The sequence below is a fragment of the Schistocerca americana genome, chromosome 1 (genome assembly GCF_021461395.2).
Source record: "Schistocerca americana isolate TAMUIC-IGC-003095 chromosome 1, iqSchAmer2.1, whole genome shotgun sequence".
Lineage (NCBI taxonomy): Eukaryota > Metazoa > Arthropoda > Insecta > Orthoptera > Acrididae > Schistocerca > Schistocerca americana.
Genome location: NC_060119.1, coordinates 437,535,631 through 437,557,612, shown reverse-complemented (window position 1 = coordinate 437,557,612; position 21,982 = coordinate 437,535,631). Strand labels below are relative to the sequence as shown.

At 41.3% G+C, this 21,982-nt stretch overlaps 1 protein-coding gene across 1 annotated transcript; it reads left to right on the top strand.

Moving 5' to 3' along the window:
• The first annotated feature begins 1,727 nt into the window (after window positions 1-1,727).
• LOC124559348 lies at window positions 1,728-21,712 on the top strand. The gene is made up of 5 exons (XM_047130910.1): window positions 1,728-1,805; window positions 11,143-12,129; window positions 12,224-12,424; window positions 17,412-17,488; window positions 21,614-21,712. The coding sequence occupies exons 1-5, from the start codon at window positions 1,730-1,732 to the stop codon at window positions 21,710-21,712; spliced, it is 1,440 nt and encodes a 479-aa protein (XP_046986866.1). The 5' UTR covers window positions 1,728-1,729.
• The last annotated feature ends 270 nt before the right edge of the window (window positions 21,713-21,982 follow it).

The window sequence follows — 21,982 nt, the reverse complement described above, 5'->3', positions numbered from 1 at the left end:
AAATTGCTTCCAATAACATTCAACGTTGTTGACTGTCGTGGCTGATGATGCGACGGTCTTATATAGCTCCAGTACGCCGGCCAATCGGAACCTGTCCATCGGATATGCCACGTCAGTTCAAAATGTTTCGAGACTGGATTAAAAGAAAAATAGAAAACCATTAAGATTGAGGTTTTAATGCATCAGGTCTTCTATAAAGTTCTCCCCTCCCCCATCTGAGCGCAATGTGCACGACTTTCATATGACCGTCAGAAGTTGTCAGAAAAGTTCTTCTTTAGAATGTAGTTTAACTCGCAATCACATTGACTTGAATAACGATTATATCGTCAGACCGTTGACCCTTCTTGTGAATTTCTGCATTCTGTTTTTTGTGGCAGGTTGTGTTGATAACATTGTCCGTCACCTGTCATGATTTTATCCAGAAAATAATAGTCCGCGTTCTGCATTTCAACCATATCACGGCAGGCTGCCACGGTGTGTGCGTCACAAACCTTGCACGCTCTTTTCTCGCCTTCAAAACATACTGGAGAATGTCTTGAACGCTTGATTTACATGTGTTGCTCCATTGCGATTTGTGACACAACAACGTTGACATAGTATCGTCGCACGTCCGCTTCTTAACACTGCCTTCTCACAACCATCTGCTCGAAAGCACGTCTGCAGTTTACTGTTGTTGGTTCAAGCTGCCACCGTAGTTAGTGCACTGACGCCGCCGGTACACCAGGAATGAAATCAGTGTCGGAACTTTTTGGACGGGTCGTTTATGAGGCTACCACAGTAGCAGCCATGGAAATCAGTGGCTCCTGAGGAAGACGATGTTGGTAACAGTCAGACGTATGAGGTTTCACCCAGGATTCACGCGACAAGAAGTCCGAGAATGTTTTATACAGGAGTGTCTCCGCCAGAAACATCATTCTCGCACATGTTGCTTGTGTCACACAAAGAGAAAACTACGTAGTTGGAAAAATTGTTTACAATATTTCTCTATCGAGACAATTGAAATGTTGTGCCAACCTACGAATAGTATCCGAATATCCTGCTTACCGCTAGCAGTCGTGTCTTAGCAAATCAAACTATCTGAGCACGCCACAAAATCCGACTGAGGCTTACAGTCATTGATGTCTCCAACATATTACTTCCTAGGGATTCTGCATGGGGTGTTGCAGAACAGTACCACAGAGGAAACGGCTTTTGTGGAGGAGCTGGTCTGCACCACAGGCCCAAGGACGTCAACATCCACGGAAATAATGAGATAAAACTTGTTAGTAATCATATTTCATAACTTTGTAGATACATATTTGGTATGAATTAGGTATGCCTTGAATTATATATGAATTAGGTATTCTCTCAAAATTGCATGAATCCTTAGAAAGAGTCAAAGTAGCTTTTAAAAGCGCCTGCATCAAGTGGAGCTGCCAGATAATCGGAGCTCCTGTTGCGCGTACTTGGCAATAAACTGTGTGGTACACTTGCTACTGTGTGTCGTTACAAATTCTTTTGTTGCAATGGAAATAGCCCATAAAGTATCTGCCACAGTTGGAGCTGTTCTTTACACAGTTACTGCCAGGCAGCAGCCTCTCCTCTAAGCAGCGCACCGCCGGTGTAGCACAGCTACGGAGCGGTGTAGCTGCTTAACGGCAACCATTACAACGAAACGAGCGAATAAAGCTCGGGCAGTGGTGAGACTGAACTAGCGAAGGACTCATACGGCCGTGGAACCCGTGTCAACATGCAACACCTCTGCAACCTCTGGATCTGGCTGTTTGTAACCGCCCTCCATCACACAGCTCACACACGTGTGCCCGGTAAGCTCAGTGCAACTTTTTGTTAGAACAGACTAGTGTCCAAAAGTCGAGCGGCATGAAGAAAGTCGGCGTATTTCCTGAACAAGAATCGAAGTGTTACAGAACAAGATAAATATTAATTCCAAGACATTTGTCGTACAACAATGTCAACACCTCTTAGGCTAACTGCACCACATGCTTAGTGGCACGTGAAAGAAGTTGTTCACTACGCCAATCTGATAAAAACGGACATTGTCATGTATGAGGCATGAATCTACCTCACCTCCATCAGGAGGGGCATGTGGCAACAGTACCTCATCTCTGTACGCCTGAACCCCAAAAGTACTAAGATGTGAAGCTTCATACGGGCGTTCATCATGATTCGTCCCTACACCAATGCCTCATCACAACTAAACTGGTCTTCATCCACTACGTTTGCACTTGCTGCCATTTGCTCTCCTGACGAATGTACGACAATAATCACATTAGACACATAAACTGATAAGTGCATTCATACGTTCAATCATGGTAGCACTTTGATGTAGCCTACTGCACAATAAATTTGCCCGTCTCTACACTGCTGCGAGACCGACATACAACTGACTGGACGGCTGCGAGGTTGTCAGCTGTACCTCTTCATACAGTTGCTCTACGGACATGGTATGACTTAGTGTTACAGTGAACGCCTGATATTTGTGCTGATCCCTCTTTTTTGTCATCAATACTCTGACTGGTTTAATAGAGCCCGCTAAAACTTCTTCGTTTGAGTAGCAGTTATATGCAACATCCTCAGTTATTTTTTCCATACATTCAGCCCACTCTGCTCGCATGGAAGCTGTCACCATTAAATAGTCGTGTAGTAGGACCCATCTGACGTTCACCTGTAATGATTCAGGGTAACGACAGAGAAGCTCAGTTGGACGTTTTGGCCATATTGAGAAAACTAGATTAGGAAGTGAGTCGTTTGTGAGTTTACCTGTCTCTGTGGCAAAATACAGGGTTATTACAAATGATTGAAGCGATTTCACAGCTCTACAATAACTTTATTATTTGAGATATTTTCACAATGCTTTGCACACACATACAAAAACTCAAAAAGTTTTTTTAGGCATTCACAAATGTTCGATATGTGCCCCTTTAGTGATTCGGCAGACATCAAACCGATAATCAAGTTCCTTCCACACTCGGCGCAGCATGTCCCCATCAATGAGTTCGAAAGCATCGTTGATGCGAGCTCGCAGTTCTGGCACGTTTCTTGGTAGAGGAGGTTTAAACACTTCACCATTAAGAAAAAATGTTGCTTCATCACTGAAAACAAGTTTCCATGAGCTGTTGCAACCGCGCCGAAAATTCAAAGCGTTTGACTTTGTCATCGGGTGTCAGGGCTTGTAGCAATTGTAAACGGTAAGGCTTCTGCTTTAGCCTTTTCCGTAAGATTTTCCAAACCGTCGGCTGTGGTACGTTTAGCTCCCTGCTTGCTTTATTCGTCGACTTCCGCGGACTACGCGTGAAACTTGCCCGCACGCGTTCAACCGTTTCTTCGCTCACTGCAGGCCGACCGGTTGATTTCCCCTTACAGAGGCATCCAGAAGCTTTAAACTGCGCATACCATCGCCGAATGGAGTTAGCAGTTGGTGGATCTTTGTTGAACTTCGTCCTGAAGTGTCGTTGCACTGACTGACTGATGTGAGAGCATTTCAAGCACGACATACGCTTTCTCGGCTCCTGTCGCCATTTTGTCTCACTGCGCTCTCGAGCGCTCTGGCGGCAGAAACCTGAAGTGCGGCTTCAGCCGAACAAAACTTTATGAGTTTTTCTACGTATCTGTAGTGTGTCGTGACCATATGTCAATGAATGGAGCTACAGTGAATTTATGAAATCGCTTCAATCATTTGTAATAGCCCTGTAGTTGTTGTTGTGGTCTTCAGTCCTGAGACTGGTTTGATGCAGCTCTCCATGCTACTCTATCCTGTGCAAGCTTCTTCGTCTCCCAGTACCTACTGCAGCCTACATCCTTCTGAATCTGCTTAGTGTATTCATTTCTTGGTCTCCCTCTACGATTTTTACCCTCCACGCTGCCCTCCAGTACTAAATTGGTGATCCCTTGATGCCTCAGAACGTGTCCTACCAACCGATCCCTTCTTATAGTCAATTTGTGCCACGAAGTCCTCTTCTCCCACATTCTACTCAATACCCCCTCATTACTTATGTGATCTACCCATCTAATCTTCAGCATTCTTCTGTAGCACCACATTTTGAAAGCTTCTATTCTCTTCTTGTATAAACTATTTATCGTCCATGTTTCACTTCCATACATGGCTACACTCCATACAAATGCTTTCAGAAACGACTTCCTGACAATTAAATCTATACCCTATGTTAACAAATTTCTCTTCTTCATAAACGCTTTCCTTGCCATTGCCAGTCTACATTTTATATCCTCTCTACTTCGACCATCATCAGTTATTTGCTTCCCAAATAGCAAAACTCCTTTACTACTTTAAGTGTCTCATTTCCTAATCTAATTCCCTCAGCATCACCCGACTTAATTCGACTACATTCCATTATCCTCGTTTTGCTTTTGTTGATGTTCATCTTATACCCTCCTTTGAAGACACTGTCCATTCCGTTCAACTGCTCTTCCAAGTCCTTTGCTGTCTCTGAAAGAATTACAATGTCATCGGCGAACCTCAAAGTTTTTATTTCTTCTCCATAGAATTTAATGCCTACTCCGAACTTTTCTTTTGTTTCCTTTACTGCTTGCTCGATATACAGATTGAATAGCAACGGGGAGAGGCTACAACCCTGTCTCACTCCCTTCCCAATCACTGCTTCCCTTTCATGTCCCTCGACTCTTATAACTGCCATCTGCTTTCTGTACAAATTGTAAATAGACTTTCACTCCTTGTATTTTACCCCTGCCACCTTCAGAATTTGAAAGTGAGTAGTCCAGTTAACGTTGTCAAAAGCTTTCTCTAAGTCTACAAATGCTAGAAACGTAGGTTTGCGTTTCCTTAATCTTTCTTCTAAGATAAGTCGTAGGGTCAGTATTGCCTCACGTGTTCCAATATTTCTATGGAACCCAAACAGATCTTCCCCGAGGTCGACTTCTTCCAGTTTTTCCATTCATCTGTAAAGAATTCGCGTTAGTATTTTGCAACTGTGACATATTAAACTGATAGTTCGGTAATTTTCGCATCTGTCAACACCTGCTTTCTTTGTGATTGGAATTATTATATTCTTCTTGAAGTCTGAGGGATTTTCGCCTGTCTCATACATCTTGCTCACCAGATGGTAGAGTTTTGTCAGGACTGGCTCTCCCAAGGCTGTCAGTAGTTCTAATGGAATGTTATCTACTCCCGGGGACTTGTTTCAACTTAGGTCTTTCAGTGCTCTGTCAAATTCTTCACGCAGTATCATATCTCCCATTTCATCTTCATCTACATCCTCTTCGATTTCCATAATATTGTCCTCATGAACATCGCCCCTGTATAGACCCTCTATATATTCCTTCCATCTTTCTGCTTTCCTTCCTTTGCTTAGAATTGGGTTTCCATCTGAGCTCTTGATGTTCATGCAAATGGTTCTCTTTTCTCCAAAGCTCTCTTTAATTTTCCTGTAGCCAGTATCTACCTTACCCCTTGTGAGATAAACCTCTACATCCTTACATTTGTCCTCTAGCCATCCCTGCTTAGCCATGTTGCACTTTCTGTCGATCTCATTTTTGAGACGTTTGTATTCCTTTTTGCCTGCTTCATTTACTGCATTTTTGTATTTTCTTCTTTCATCAATTAAATTCAGTATTTCTTCTGTTACCCAAGGATTTCTACTAGCATTCTTCTTTTTACCTACTTGATCCTCTGCTGCCTTCACTATCTCATCCCTCAAAGCTACCCATTCTTCTTATACCGTATTTCTTTCCCCCCTCTGTCTTACCATTATATAATCTATCTGAAACCTTCTAGTATCTCCAGGTTTTCTTCCATGTACACAACCTTCTTTCATGATTCTTGAACCAAGTGTTAGCTATGATTAAGTTATGCTCTGTGCAAAATTCTACCAGGCGGCATTCTCTTTCATTTCTTAGCCCTAATCCATATTTACCTACTACGTTTCCTTCTCTCCCTTTTCCTACTCTCGAATTCTAGTCACCCATGACTATTAAATTTTAGTCTCCCTTCACTACCTGAATAATTTCTTTTAGCTCATCATACATTTAATCAATTTCTTCATCATCTTCAGAGCTAGTTGGCATATAAATTTGTACTACTGTATTAGGTATGGGCTTCGTGTCTATCTTGGCCACAATAATGCGTTCACTATGCTGTTAGTAGTAGCTTACCCGCACTCCTATTTTTTTTAATTCATTATTAAACCTACTCCTGCATTACCCCTATTTCCAGTAGCTGAGTGGTCAGCGTGACGGATTGCCGTCCTCTGGGCCCGGGTTCGATTCCCGGCTGGGTCGGAGATTTTCTCCGCTCAGGGACTGGGTGTTGTGTTGTGTTCATCATCATTTCATCCCCATCCGGCGTGCAGGTCGCCCAGTGTGGCGCCGAATGTAATAAGACCTGCGATATGGCGGCCGGACCTGCCCCGCGAGGGGCCTCCCGGCCAATGACGCCAAACGCTCATTTCCATTTCCACCCCTATTTGATTTTGTATTTATAACCCTGTATTCACCTGACCAAAAGTCTTGTTCCTCCTGCCACCGAACTTCACTAATTCCCACTATATCTAACTTTAACCTATCCATTTCCCTTTTTTAATTTTTCTAACCTACCTGCCCGATTAAGGGATCTGACATTCCACACTCCGATCCGTAGAACGCCAGTTTTCTTTCTCCTGATAACGACGTCATCTTGAGTAGGAGATTCGAATTGGGGACTATTTTACCTCTGGAATATTTTACCCAAGAGGACGCCATCATCATTTAACCATACAGTAAAGCTGCATGCCCTCGCGGAAAATTACGGCAGTAGTTTCCCCTTGCTTTCAGCCGTTCGCAGTACCACAACAGCAAGGCCGTTTTGGTTAGTGTTAGAAGGCCAGATCAGTCAATCATCCAGACTGTTGCCCCTGCAACTACTGAAAAGGCAGCTGCCCCTCTTCAGGAACCACACGTTTGTCTGGCCTCTCAACAGATACCCCTCCGTTGTGGTTGCACCTACGGTACGGCTATCCGTATCGTTGAGGCACGCAAGCCTTCCCACCAACAGCAAGGTCCATGGTTCATAGTTAAGAGAATATAAAACAAGAACTGCGTTTCTGCAAATAAATAAATAAAAAATTAAAAAAATAACAATAAAAAATAAATATTTCTTAACGCTGAACATAAATTTATGTGTTACTGGATGGTTATAAATAAGGTGCACCTACTCACAGAGGTCCAGTGTGGGCTTTAGTTAGCGTTTAGCAGCGAAATTCGGCAGCTATTCTAATACGTTAATGAGATAACGATTTTGCTGGAAAAAATTTAGTGCCAAGTTTGGCTACCAGGTGTAAAGCTGGAGCCGTGTAACATCTCGTCGAAATTTTCGGTGCTCATATTGATCAAACTGTGTAAGTTTGCTTTCTCACTTGTTTGATATTTTTGCCCACGTCGCATTCGTGATCCACTACATATTACCATGTTTCGCTGTCGTACGATGTATACAACCGACACTGGGACTCTCTATGTAGCAACACCCTGTGGAAGTTATATTCAGAACGTCTGGATTGTAGCCTTGGTCAGAAGTGCTATCTGGACAGAAGCTTTTTAAATATACACAATAATGCTGAAGGGTAGATTGGTTGAAGGGATAGTTAAGAAAGAAGCATTGAACTGAACTTGTTAGAAAACAGTTTTATGGCACAAATTGACTGAAACAAGGGATAGGTTGGTAGCGCACATGTAGAGGCACGAAGTAAACGTGAATTCCGTATTCGAAATTTGGAAGAAAAAAATTGAAGACCAAGATTTGACAATACCAAGTAGTTTCAAGTGGGTGTAGGATACAGGTGAAGTTATTTTCGAATGCCGTGCGCCTTATTTCACTTTCTTACAAAGTTCCTAGAGCCCATTTGAAAAATTGCTTGTTGTTGTTTACCAAGGGAGTTCCCCTAATTTTCAGTGATTTAGTACAAATGACGTTGTACAAGATAAAAGTATTACATTCATTCTGGAAGAGACTTTAATTACACCCGCAAGACCGGTTTTTGATATAGCGTGGCAGATTCTCAAGATAGGTATTTAAGTTCATCAAATTAAAGACGACTGCTTGGGTTCCCAGGGTTTCCCCGGGAAAATACAGAAGTATGGTGCCACGACGTCACCAGGTCACTCAAGGGAAACAACGAAGTGTTCTCTGTACGTACATCTTTCCAGAGATAGTTGAAGGACTCTGCTGTTCGCTGCAGGATGTTAAATCAAACACCTTTCAGCTGTCTAGTTTCCAAATTATTTTTATTTTGTTTGGCTACCAGTTTCGTCGATTTAGTACGCCATCTTCAGGCCCCTTCCCGACGTATTGGAAGATTCCATCTCGGACCGGTCAAAACACGCACCAACATTCAAATACTGGTATCTGTAGATTTCTGCTTGCTATAGCCATCACTTCAACCATCATCTTCCGACTGTTAGATAAACATTGAATGTTGAACCGAGGTGGAATCTTCCTACACGTCAGTCACGGGCCTGAAGATGGCGCACTAAATCGCCGAAACTTGTAGCCAAAAAAAATAAAAATAAATTTGGAAACTAAACGACTGAAAGGTGTTTGATTTGACATCCTGGAATAAAATGTTTGTGACTTCAGATAGCATTTTGTTATGTGTCCTAAAGTAAGCAGTTTTGTGTATAGTAACCACATCCATAGTAAGTAGAACTTTACTTTTCTGTTTGGTGAAACTGCAGTACGACGTAGAACGAAACTTCCGTAAGTAAAAACAAAAATTCTGATTGCAAACTTAATGATTTAGTCGATAGAAAAGATTTTATCTGCTGTAATTACTTTCTCAGCATCTGAGCTATACAAATGCTCGTCTCCTTCTTGCAGTAATCTGAACATTACTAGAAAGTCAGTGACCGAGAGCAAACCACACCCTATTGGCGGATTCCGAGATGGTTAAAATTCTACTCTGGTCATGATACTAAAGATCTAGGGTAATAATATTCTTTCGACACAGCCTGAATTTCCCATACCGCTTCCTTCTATCCCTCTGATCTGTTAGTAGAAGTTGACATGGATCTAACGGAGGGTATGTAGATTCTTGCGATTAATTAACTGTAAATAGTGATGTACAGAGGGTATATAATTATGCACTGGCTTATTTCTTACACTGTAATGACCAGATTTGGAGTTCTACACTTTCTATAACGTTGTGAGGCCAAGCTAATGAAGTTTTACCTCTTGTTTCGGCTCCAGGCGGAATGGAAAGGTAGTTAATTTTCTGCTTTATTTCATTGCTAATAAAGTTGAAAGTGCCACTCTTCATTTTGTCTTTCCGCAGTTGCCCTTTAAGCAACAGGATTTGTAGAAAAGTGCCTCTAGAAGTTATATTCCTTCACCTTTCACCACACAACAAGCAAACAAGTTTACTCTTGTACATGATAAATATATAGCCTCCGCCCATTTTTCATAGAACTGGCAACGTTCAGCATCTACTTTTCTCTTCTGAATGCCAAATATCTTGCGAATAATTAGATAAGATGAAATTAATGTTCCGTTCCATAGATTCGTGCTGAGGAGATCCTCGTGGATGTGGAACTTGTCAATATATTTTTTAAGCTGAATTAAAAAACCTAATAGTATGAATATATAAAATACATCATTTGTTTCTATTAAAAAATTCGTCAATGGAGTAGAAGGAGTTGGCTATTTAGTAAGTCTTTCAGGCTCCTTTTAAACTAATCTTTATTTGTAACTAAATTTTTTATATTTGCTGGCAAATTATTGAAGATGAGTGTTCCTGGGTAGTGGACACCTTTTTGAACTAAAGTGAGTGTTTTTAAGTGCTTGTGCAGATAATTTTTGTTCCTAGTATTGTGTGTATGAACTGAGCTGTTTGGTGGAAAACGAGATATATTATTTAGGACAAATTTCATTAAGGAGTAAATATACTGAGAGGCAGTAGTTAGTATACCCAGTTCTTTGAAGAGGTTTCTACAGGACGTCCGTGAATTTACTCCACAAATAATACGTATCACACGCTTTTGGACTCTGAAAACTTTTGTTTCACTTGAAGAGTTACCCCAAAATATTATACCATATGACATTATGGAATGAAAGTAGGCAAAGTATGCAAGCATTTTCATTTTTATGTCGCCTATGTCAGCTAACACTGGAATCTTAGCAGAGATGCACGTAAACACTTGCGCGTAATTAACAAACAACTAGCACTGAACTTTAGGTGTGAGCCAATAACAGATAACTAATTTCTTCACCAAGCTGTGGATCCGGTTTGTGTTATTTAAACAGGCGCATTTCGTTAGGAATCGGCGTATCATTGTGAAGCACAGATGTGGGCAGTAAGCAATAAATAAGGAGTGTGTGTGTGTGTGTGTGTGTGTGTGTGTGTGTGTGTGTGGGTGGGTGGGTGGTTTGTCAGCACTGATCCAGAGGCGAAAATACTTTTCCCCTTTCCCCTTTCCCCTTCTAGAGCGAGCTGTTTTTCCCATTCACCGCACGCACATGAGCACGTGAGCTACAACTTCGCGCGCAGACTGGAAACGTGTTTCCTTTAGTTGTTCAAATCAAGCAGCGGTGAAATGGTACTACACATGCGCGGAGTATGAAAATTTCACTGATCTGTGACATGAGCAGCGAGCCCGAGGCAAACCGAGCTTCGCCAGAAATATCCGAAATTGTGTCCTGGAGGGATACAATGCGAGCACATCGCTTTCTCTCTCATGAATATCTTCTTAGGGCAGCCGGATGGGATGCTGCTGACATCTCTGTATTCTGGATGAATCTAAACAGGAAGTACACAATAACAATTGTGGGTACCACTGGAAAATACATAGACCAGTATCTCCTCAGAACGATTCCAACACCTGTTTGAGTCTATTCCTCGGTACATCACTGCACTTCAGACGACTTGCGGGGGAAATAGTGGAGGAACTTCATATTAACAATAGATCCAGTGCCTTCCTACGGCTTTTGGCCTCTCAGTGTACTCGTATATCTGAGGGGGTTACGAATCCTGACGATAATGTATCACTTTATGTGTAAAATCACGTTCTAAGCGTTGAAGGAAGCCTAGATGACTAAAAGTCAGCAACTAATGCACTGTTAGATTCAAACAATTGTTGTCTAGTTGCAAATCTAAATTTCTCCAGTTGTTGCATAAAATTATTGTGGATCTTATTCTTTCGCAGGTCTGACGAGAGAGAGAGCGTTCGTCAGCGGCATTAATACTTCACCTCTGTTGAACGATGACCGCAACGAAGTGGACATCTTGCTAGACTTTGTGGGAGAGCCTCCTCTCCCGCCCACCTCCGTGTACACTAAGGCATTCAGCAGTGCGACAAGTTCGACAACATCGACCTCTGTAGACCGGCCGAGCCGCCCTCAAGCTGATCGCAGTCTCGTTGGTTCGATGGCCTCAAAGACACATCCGCAAGATCACTCAAAAGCCGGTAAGAGTAGAAGACTGTCGACAGACGCTGTTGTGGACAACGTCCTGCAAGCGTATAAAAGAGTTCTCGACAAGACTGTACGGGGCTCGCTTCAGTGCAAAAACGGCACCACCTTGCTACTTAGAGCTTTGTGTGCGCTCTGGGCTCGGCAAGTTGTGGACAGTGTACGCCATTGTAGCGCACCTCCTTCCACAAGGAAAAGTTTAGCGAATTACATCGTGAAGAACGTTTTGTCCGAGGAGCACCTGTTTGTCCCAGAGAACGACTGGTCTGAGCATCTCGAAGACGTCCTGTGCACCTGCTACTATGCCATAGTGAAAACGGTCACAGACACCACCCGCTGCCACGAGTGCGAAGTAATTATTGACGAGATTGTTTTTGCATTTCTAGTAGAAGACCTGCTGACAGACATTCTGAGTTCTGAACAAAAAACATACGTCACTGACGCAGTCGCAAGGCTGTTGGACCTGAGTGGGATTTCGAACAAGAAGCAGAGTGTCTGGGAAGCTTTGTCTACTGGAAAGCAAAACTTGCGCGTTAGCAAAAAGATTCATATTGACGGTAAAAAAACATCGAAACAAAGTCTACATTCAGAAAGGTCATTTGTGGCTGCCATTTTCGGCGATACGGTGATTAATGGTGGTGAGAAGTCGAGGTGGGAGCGAAGTCCCAGTCATATTGTCAGCAAAGGGAATGAAAAACGTTCCATTCCTTTTGATTATGAAGGTGAGTGGAATAAGCAAACAGTTGTTGTACAAGGTGCCAAATCAAATTTCGTCAGTTGTTGTGTAGTATTAATATGGATATTCTTCTTTCGCAGAGTTCCCTCCGTTTGGGGAGTCAAGGCTACCAACACACTTTTATGAGTATGAAGCTGAAATTTCTCATGAGTCTTTCGATTTGGAAAAAAATGGAAAGCAAAGCTCTTTAGAACAGAGTTACCGATCGTTAGAAACAGCTGACGGCGCCCATATCGAAGAATATTCAGTTGAAGACTCTGAAGATCTCCTGTCAACGGAACGTGAGTATTTCGATCAGCCCGTTTCACCTGTGAGGTACGATGTGACGTTCACGTCTGCCGATTATCAAGAGTTGACAATGATAATCTGGATGAGTCCCAGCGAAGACGAAGACAGAAGAGCATTGAAATGGAGAAAAAAGCGTTACCAGCCGCAATTAACGGAAAAGAAATCCGAATTTGACCATGAATCTCGCACGAAGGAGATGAAAATGTTGAAGGGTCACAAGACTAACGACGGCAGCAATTTTAGATTTTCATTAAACCAGGAACCAAAGGGACAGAATAAAAATAAGAGCTCACTGAAGGAAGGAAAGTATGATGAGGGTGACAGCAAAAACGTCCATGTCAATTTGTTCACTGACTTGGAAGGGTCACCTTTTGTCAGAGCCTTAGGAAGATGGACACAATTTCCGGAGGCGATAAAGGCCTCAGGTCGGGTTGCAAGTACTCTCGGATCAAACACGGACACACCACACATTAACAACACGAACAGTAGCAGTGCAAGCATATTACCCTCGAGCGAAGGTAATCAGCGTACAGCAAAAACTGCAAGACCAGGTGACCCACGTTCGAACCTCATAAGAAAGAGTAGGCAAGCAGCCTTGCACAAAATTGCACTTCTGGACATTTTTAACGAGTTGGGAAAGAAGGGCAATGTTTCCCAAGGAAACGAAGAAACAGGGAACGAACAGGGAGCAAGTTGGTCAGCGCCCCCGGGCACGAACAGGACATCTGAAGAGCACGACGCTGGAGACCAGTACGAAACGTTTCTGGGCGGCCTCGTGAGCGCTGTCGTGGATTTCCTCTCTAAAATACCGAAAAATATTGCGGATTTGGGATTGTAAATCAAGTCAAAATTCGAGATGTGCGGCAAACCATGTGATTTAGGCGTTTAGATATAAGTAGAATTAACAAATAGTGAACGAAAAGACTGTGCTATCAGTCTATGCATTTGACATTTACTCAGCTGGCAATAAAACTCGTTCCATAAAAGCAGAAAAGTCTACCTCACAGTCATCGACCTCGTACATGACACCTATACAGTACAGGGAAAACAGTATGATCACCGCCCACCATAGGATTGAACATCGCCCGGTTGTGTTGTGCGTAGGTGACATGGTAAGAGATGCACGTAAGCAGAGCTGATACCCATGAAGAACCATTCTAGCGAAGATGTGGGCTGCAAAGTGTGGAGTACAGTGATGTAGGCGACGTTAATAAAGGGCAGATCGTTAGGTCTCGGCGCCTGGGAAAGAGCATCTCAGAAAGGGCGAGGCAGGTTGGCGTGAGGCATGACAGAGTCGTGAGCATCTGTAGAAACTGGCTGATGGGCGGCGAAACAACAGGTATGCGACGGGGTGTTAGGCGCCTACGCCTCGTCAAAGAAAGTAGTCGGAGGCTTGCCTGCTAGTTAGAGCAAGATGAGCAACTACCTGTGACAGCTCTGTCGACAGAGTATAACGCTGGTATTTGCAAAACTGTTTCGGAACACACTGTTTAGTTAACATTGTTGAACATGGTGCTCCGCAGCATTACTAACCAACGTGTTCTCACGTTAAACCACGACATGTTCAATTACGATTGCAACGGGCGCAGGATAATCGAGACTGGACCACGGATCAATAGGAACGAGTCACCTGGTCGGATGAATCACGTTTGTTGTTACACCAGGTAGATGATCGTTTACGGATACGCTGTCGTCTTGAAAACGGTTCCTCGGTACATACACTGCCAGTGAGATCAGTGTCGTGCTATAGGGACACCCATCTCGGCTTCCATGGGACCTGTGGCAGTACCATGACATCATCCTTTACCCGAAGACGATGTCTCCTTCCACTGGGATAACTGCCCATGTTACAATGCCAGAATCGTCTAACATTGGTTTGAGGATCAAGATAGTGATCTCACGTTGACCTGTTTGCCATGAAATTCAGCTGACCTGAAACGTATCTGGTGGCATCTACATGTCCACAAACCGACAGCCCTTACTTTATCCGAATTGTGTGATCGGTGCGAAGACATCTGGTACCACAAACCTACGGACACTTTTTAAGGATTTGTAGATCCATGTCACACGGAATGGTTGCTGTATTTCATTCCAGAGGTGGACCAACAAGTAATTAAGGAGTTGGTTACGTAGTTTTGGCTCATCTTTGTAGAAGGAGAACCGAAATAGTCGTCCACAGAGAATACGTAGTTACGAGAAGGAAATGTCACATCTGATCTGAATTCAGAAAAATCTGAATGTAACTTAGGACATCGTGGTCGTTAGAGACACACCTCTAAGTTATCTGGATAATGATCGTGAACATCTTAAAGGAAACATCACGACATTCACGTGAAGTGCCCACAAAAATTTACAGTGCGATGACCAGGAGGAGTTTGGACTCCTACCCTCATAAAGAAAAATCTTGTAGCGTAACAACCGCACAACCACTTCCAGTACATCACAAGGAACGTTCAAACCGACAGTCCTACTGAAAGACTTGTCCTCCAATCGACAGTTATTTGGAGAGTCTAAAAACATGACACTAAACTAAGCAATTTGTTTGAACGATTTAGTACCGCCTAAACAAATGATTGAGCTACATTACTAATAACACTAACAACAAAATTCAAAGACATCTGACAAAATCTTTTTCTCATTTAAAGCCAGTGTAGGGACATACATCTTTTTTTTTTGTTTTAAGTAGAAATACGTTCGGCTCCACTTTTCTTACATGGTCTTCCATGCTATCAGGAAAATTGTAGACACCTATCCACGATTGTGAAATTGTAGGAAGTTCGCCTCTTGAAAATTAATGAAAATAAATGCAGCTAAACTCTGTAGAGTTACATTTGTACGAAATTTTACAGCCGTAGTTATTATACAATGATTTCTCTAAAGGGTTAATTCCATGTTCACAAAGCAATCCGATTCACGTAATTTTTGAAATCATCTCAGGAAAGAGAGAATTCCGAATATTTACTTCAGCTGTCAACAACTGATCACATATTCAAAATTCCGTCTAGACAGATAGACTCTGACATAACGTCCCACAAAACGTTTAATTTTGTGCACTCTGGGTTTAAATCTGTTACTCGCTTTTCTTTTTAGTATAACATTACAGCAAACATTGTTAATTAAATGCTCTGGTACATACTATCATTTACAATCAATTCAAGAGAGTTTGTTCTTTTATTTTGTTTTCAGTTTTCATCCCAGCAATTTTCTATCCTTTATAATGCGAGTTTACGGTGTATAGCTCTTTTACTTGTTTTTGACTGACTACTTGACAACATTGAACCAGTTTCCCGGCACCTTTAGCTTATAACCTGCTCATGTAGCGTAGTGCATACTGGGTTTCCTTTCTTGTATAAGTAATATGAACGACGAAAGAAATTCGTAACTGGTAATTTATTGTATGTCACTTTCGTACATGGGTTGCTGCTTGTGTTTATCAATACTCTGGTTTCCCCATCTGTCTCCACAGTAAAGCATACAAATATATATCATCCCACCTTCATAGCCTTCTGATACATACTGAACAAGGCGATCGTCTCTTGGTGATATATTTGAGCCATTGTTGTTGAACATAATGAAATTCCTACGTTTAATTTTATAATTTACTTACTTTGGTTAATTACGTCTTGCAGATGATGCTCACAAAAATCATAACATGAAATTTAGTTTGACTTAATGACGACCCAAAAGTGAAGGAGGTAACGAAATGAAACTTCACAGTTTTAGAGGATATGTGATGTTATTTCAGGGATTACAAAATCGAGTCTTATTTATAATGAAACTGGCAGTATGAGACCACTTGTGAATATTTCACTTGCTTCTGGAATGGATTTATGCCCTAATTAGGTTGTGAAGGGCGTCATGAAGTCTTTGTAGCATCTCCTGAGGCAAACTAGCCCACAACTGTTGTATCTGGTTCTTGATGTAATCGACACTGTCATGGGGATGGAGTTGCGGTCCGAGATGGTCCTACACATGTCCAATCCATGACAAATTTTGGAATTTTGCTGGCCACAGGAGCAAATATCACGCAGATGGGCCACAGAAGCTTTTGCCATATGTGAACGAGCATTGTCCTGTTGAAAAATGGCACCACGATACTCTAAACACCATGTGATGCAAAATCATCACCAGTCCTTGTTTCCCGGTCACAACACCACTCCAGACAAAGCCATTTGTGTTGTAGTGTTAATCGCAGCCTGTGCATGAGATGCTAAGTCCCTTATCTGGCTATTGGTGTCCTTCCACCAATGGCACAGGATAACACTGAATGTTGCAAGGGATTCATTACTTGTTCTCAGATGGCATGCAGAGATGTGAATGTGTTACTGTGTACCTGGTGCACAATATGGCATCCTCCTTTGCCGTGGTCATAAGTGGTCGAACGGAATCTTGACGACGAACGTAAGAGAGTGAGGCCAAATCGCAATCTAATCTCAAGGCTATCTCCCACATCTCTTGGGCGGTTGTATGTAATACATTCAAGGTCAGCTTGTAACTTGATACCTATCAGGTGTCAAGATAAGCTCCCCACATCTGATCAGTTGTGTCACATGAAAATGGTGGGAAAATAAAGGTCACTGTGCTGATTATGGCCCCGAAGCTATGGACTCTCTCCTCTCAATGTTTTAGGCCAATAAGACGACTTAAAAACGGTGGGTAAACAGTTCCGCTCCCTTCCATTTTCTCTCTCTAGGCGAACAGAATTACTTTAAAATGGCGGGAAAATCAAGTTCCCTTGTTCCTCCTCTCACTCGTCCAATTTCTCTGAGTTCCGTCATTTATAGTATCTACTCTGTACTGGAAAAATGATGATCATGAAGTACCGTCAAGCATCAGCAACCACCAGTCGACAGGAGAAAAATCATAACAAGACTTTCACATTCAAATGCAAGAATTAGTTCAGCTGTCAGGCTCATTATTAATAATTCATAAATATTCTATGTGTTTTTTGTGAATACTTGTTTTTCTTTTTCCCAACAGTGAAACAACTCCCAACACTCTCTGATGTAGTGGAGCAGGGCTCAGCACTAGCTGAAATGATTGACCAGGGCATGCAGGTGTATGAGTTTCTGTTCTCTACACCACTGCAGCATACCACAGTCAACCTACTGATTTATCAGATCTTTTTTTCAAGTATCTTGTGCCACAACAGGAGCTAACACTTCAACTACGGGATCAGGCAATGCAGATGGCCTATTTGCCCCAGCAGCTGCAGTACACAATGATGGGCTATCCGAGTTTCATCGAACTGCTGAGCTCCTGTTAAAAGGCTCCAAATTACTGTTCTTTGCCAATACTTGTCATGTGACTGCAGGCAGACTGAAATGGAGGAATCTAGTCTTAGCACCTGGAATAGACTTTAAAGTTCGAGTAGAAGTAGAGAATGTTGAACGCATTGGTGCTAAAATTCAGTATACCTGGTATGAGCGGGGCTGTTTATGGAGCATGACGCAGAATATTGATAAGATGATGACCAAATAAGTGTACTACTGAAAGTTACTAAATCAAAAAACGAATTGCGCTAGTAAAAATCTAAACTGTAAAAATTTGTACTTTTTGTATGATACGATGCAGTTCTAAGCTAAACAGGACTGCAGAGAGACCATCACCCTGTTTCACTCCATCCTCAAACTGCCTGGTCATTCTGTTATTCACTTTTACTTTTGCTTTTGTATCAGTCATTGTTAGCTCGCTTAACCTCTTCAGTTTATCACAGATGCCCAATTATTTCAGTCCTTTATACGATTCTGGTCTCTTAATACTTCCAGAAGCTTGTTTAAAGTCAGTGAACAGGAAGTTGAGATCTATATCATATTCATAAAATTTTTCCATTATTTATCTAACAACAAACAACTGGTCAGATGTACCTCTGTTTGGTCAGAATCCGCATTGGTATTCTCCGAGTATCTTTTTGGAGCACTTTTTTATTCTTTTGTTCAGCACTCCAGAGAAAATCTTATATTCTGTATTCAGTACTGTTATACGTCTATAGTTTTCACAATTGAGCTTTTCTCCTTTCCTATATATATTGGGCATATTTTTCCAGTATTCCACACCTCCAGCGTGCTTTCATTTACCCATATGTTGTTTATTAGTTTAAATATTTCACATCTTTGAGGTTGCCCCCTGATTTTATTAGCTCTGACACGATCCCATCTTCGTTGGGTGCACAGTTCTTTTGTAGTTTATTTATCACTGTTTCCACGTCCAGCATTGTTACGTTTTGTGCCTCATCCCTTTCAGTTTCTCTTGTATCTGTGTTGTCTTCCTGTTCCTGTGTACCTCTTGGGCCCTGATCTGAGTTTTGTTGAGCATATCTTCAAAGTATTTTGCTCACTCCTGCAATATTTCTTGTTCATCTCTTATTGTCTCGCCATTCCTGTTTTTGCATTCATTTTGTTTCGGTTGAAAATGTTTTCTCATCTTTTCATGTCATGATAGAATTTCTTCGTTTCATTCTGTACCTTTAATTCTTCTATCTCTTTAAACTTTGATTTCAGCTGTTCCTTTTTCTTTTTCTTGTATAGTCTTTGGGCATTGGATCTTAATTCTTTGTATACCTCCACGTTTCTTCTTGTTTCTCTGTGTATCATTCTCAGTCTTGCTGCATTTTTACGTTCTATTACTAGCCTGCATTCATCAACAAACCACTCATTTCTTGCATTTCTTCTCATCCGAACTATGTCTTCTACTCCCTGTTGTAATAAGTGAATGTCTCATAATGATTGAAAAAGACTTGCAATTTGAACTCATAAGAGAGACAGACAGTAAATGTTAAATTTTGTTAGGTCGGTGGAAAGCGAGACTGATATTGTTGATGAAACTTAGAAAATGTAACTACTTTTGTTACCATTTTGAGTTAGAGAATTGTTAATCACTTAAATCAGTTTTTCTGACAAATTGCAGTATATAAATCATTTCAACATTGTTATATAATTTTGAAAATTTATCAATATATCGTGTAATTCTTGCTTTTATACTTTCAGCATTGCTTGTTTCCATATTGTTGATTGTGATGTATGTATTGATCATCCATTGTGTTTCTGGTAATGGTCACTGACACCTGAAAGCAGTTTACATTATAGTGAAATAACATTTTTCTATTACTGCTGTGTTACAGATCATGATTAATAAAATACTTTTATGATGTATATATGCAGACTGAAGTGACAAGTGAATGGCTATGACTGGGAACAAATTTTCATTCATCGCTTCAGTCTGCACATATACAACATAGATCTTTCAGACCTGAAAAAGTATTAATTAAAGGACTTCTGGTAGTGAATTATTATGAAGTGTTCAGTGTGATGTTAATTAACTTTCATACCTTTTACAAGGACTTGCATTTTCAGCTGAGCTCTTGGGCGTACTCTGCTTGTTACCATGTATATAAATTTCAGTAATTGATTCTTAAATTCACATTTCATTCACAATAATGAGTTTCATTACTTTACTCAAACATGGGTAGGGAAAAATATAATTTCATGAAACAACTTCATTTTTGTTAAGTACCAGCTCCAAATTAATAACATACCCGTTAACAATTCCAAATAAATTAATACAAATACAAATTTTTACAGTTTCGATTTTTACTAACGCAATTCGTTTTGTTGACGCAGTAACTTTCAGCAGTACACTTATTTGCACTCTACTGGTACAAAATTCTTTAGAATAATGCCCTTTCTAAAAATAACAGAACATTACACACACATGTGATTCACGTCCAATGAGTGTGGATAGATTACAATGTGCAAACGTTAATATGTATAAAACAGAAATAAAAACGACATGACAGACAATGCATCTTAGCCCAGAGGGTTCAGTATGAGATCTATTAAGCTTCTCAGGGAGCCAAGTTTTGGATATGAATTCCCATAAAATTTGCAAACAAGCATGACCAGTATATATGTTACTGGTTAGAATGATTTATGTTGAGTGCAGTACCACAGTGAATCCTTTTCTCAATGACAGATTAATTCAAACGATCTGCAGGTTTTTCTCTACAGTGAAACCGAGATATAAAGTACCAAGCAACCCATATACCTACCAGTGACTGCCTGCACATTGGACCATCCCAAGCTTCATATTATCGGCTGAATCTAATCAATTTTTGAGGAGAGGAAATCGTGATCTAAACATAGATTACATATGAAGTAGCGTGGGTGCAAAGGAATAAAACCAATGCACACATATGTCAGTACACTCCATTCCAGGTGAAGCACACCATGTTAACATGGGAAAATTACAAGTTAATTACACTGATAGAATTGAAAACGTGAAATAGTTCACTTGATATAACAGCTAGAGTTCAGTATTTCTCCCACAAACCTTTTGCTTCAGAAATACCTAACTTGAATATCCAATTCGATACACAACATACAGACAGACTATTCAGCTAGAAATATCTTCATTCATTATGCTGGAGTTGTAGGAAGGGCAATCTGAAAAGGATTCCAGCATATTTGACAGTTTTAAACTAACCAATGTTAAAGTGTACTTGAATTCTGAATTTTAACAATTGATAATTTGTAGCTTGAATGGGGTAATAATGTTCTTGGCCTTGGCCTATGGCAGGTATGCAAGATTTCGCTTTTTTTACAATGAGAGCAATGAATGTGGGTGCATGGTGGTAACAGACATTCACATAGAATTCGAAAATTCAGATACATTCACGTAGGCACTGGAGCATACTCCTTTTGGTTACATGAACATATGATCAATTATTCTACATTCACTGAAACTTTGCATGAAATTGTATAAATTAACAAGTGTAGTGCCATATCTACTGCATATCATGATGAAACCTAAGAGTGAAAACATCATCATAGTCACACAGGCCTTCTACAATGACTGTGCACTGTTTGTTTTTTAAGGATATCAACTTCATGGAATTCACAAAAGTTGGACATGAAATAAGGGTGTTTTCCACAAATGTAGAATCGCCGCAGGCCGCCGTGGCCGAGCAGTTCTAGGCACTTCAGTCCGGAACCGCGCGACTGCTACGATTGCAGGTTCGAATCCTGCCTCGGGCATGGATGTGTGTGATGTCCTTAGGTTAGTTAGGTTTAACTAGTTCTAAGTTCTAGGGGACTCATGACCTCATCAGTTGAGTCCCATAGTGCTCAGCGCCATTTGAACCATTTGAGCCTTCTACAATGACTGTGCACTGTTTGTTTTTTAAGGATATCAACTTCATGGAATTCACAAAAGTTGGACATGAAATAAGGGTGTTTTCCAGAAGTGTAGAATCGCCGCAGGCCGCCGTGGCCGAGCAGTTCTAGGCACTTCAGTCCGGAACCGCGCGACTGCTACGATTGCAGGTTCGAATCCTGCCTTGGGCATGGATGTGTGTGATGTCCTTAGGTTAGTTAGGTTTAAGTAGTTCTAAGTTCTAGGGGACTGATGACCTCAGATGTTAAGTCCCATAGTTCTCACAGCCATTTGAACCATTTTTGTAGAGTCGCCAAACCATTCAGATATATGGAGGGTGCCAAGACTGGAAAAACTGCATCATGGTTAGCCTGATTTCCCCTTGGATTTCACCTGTGATG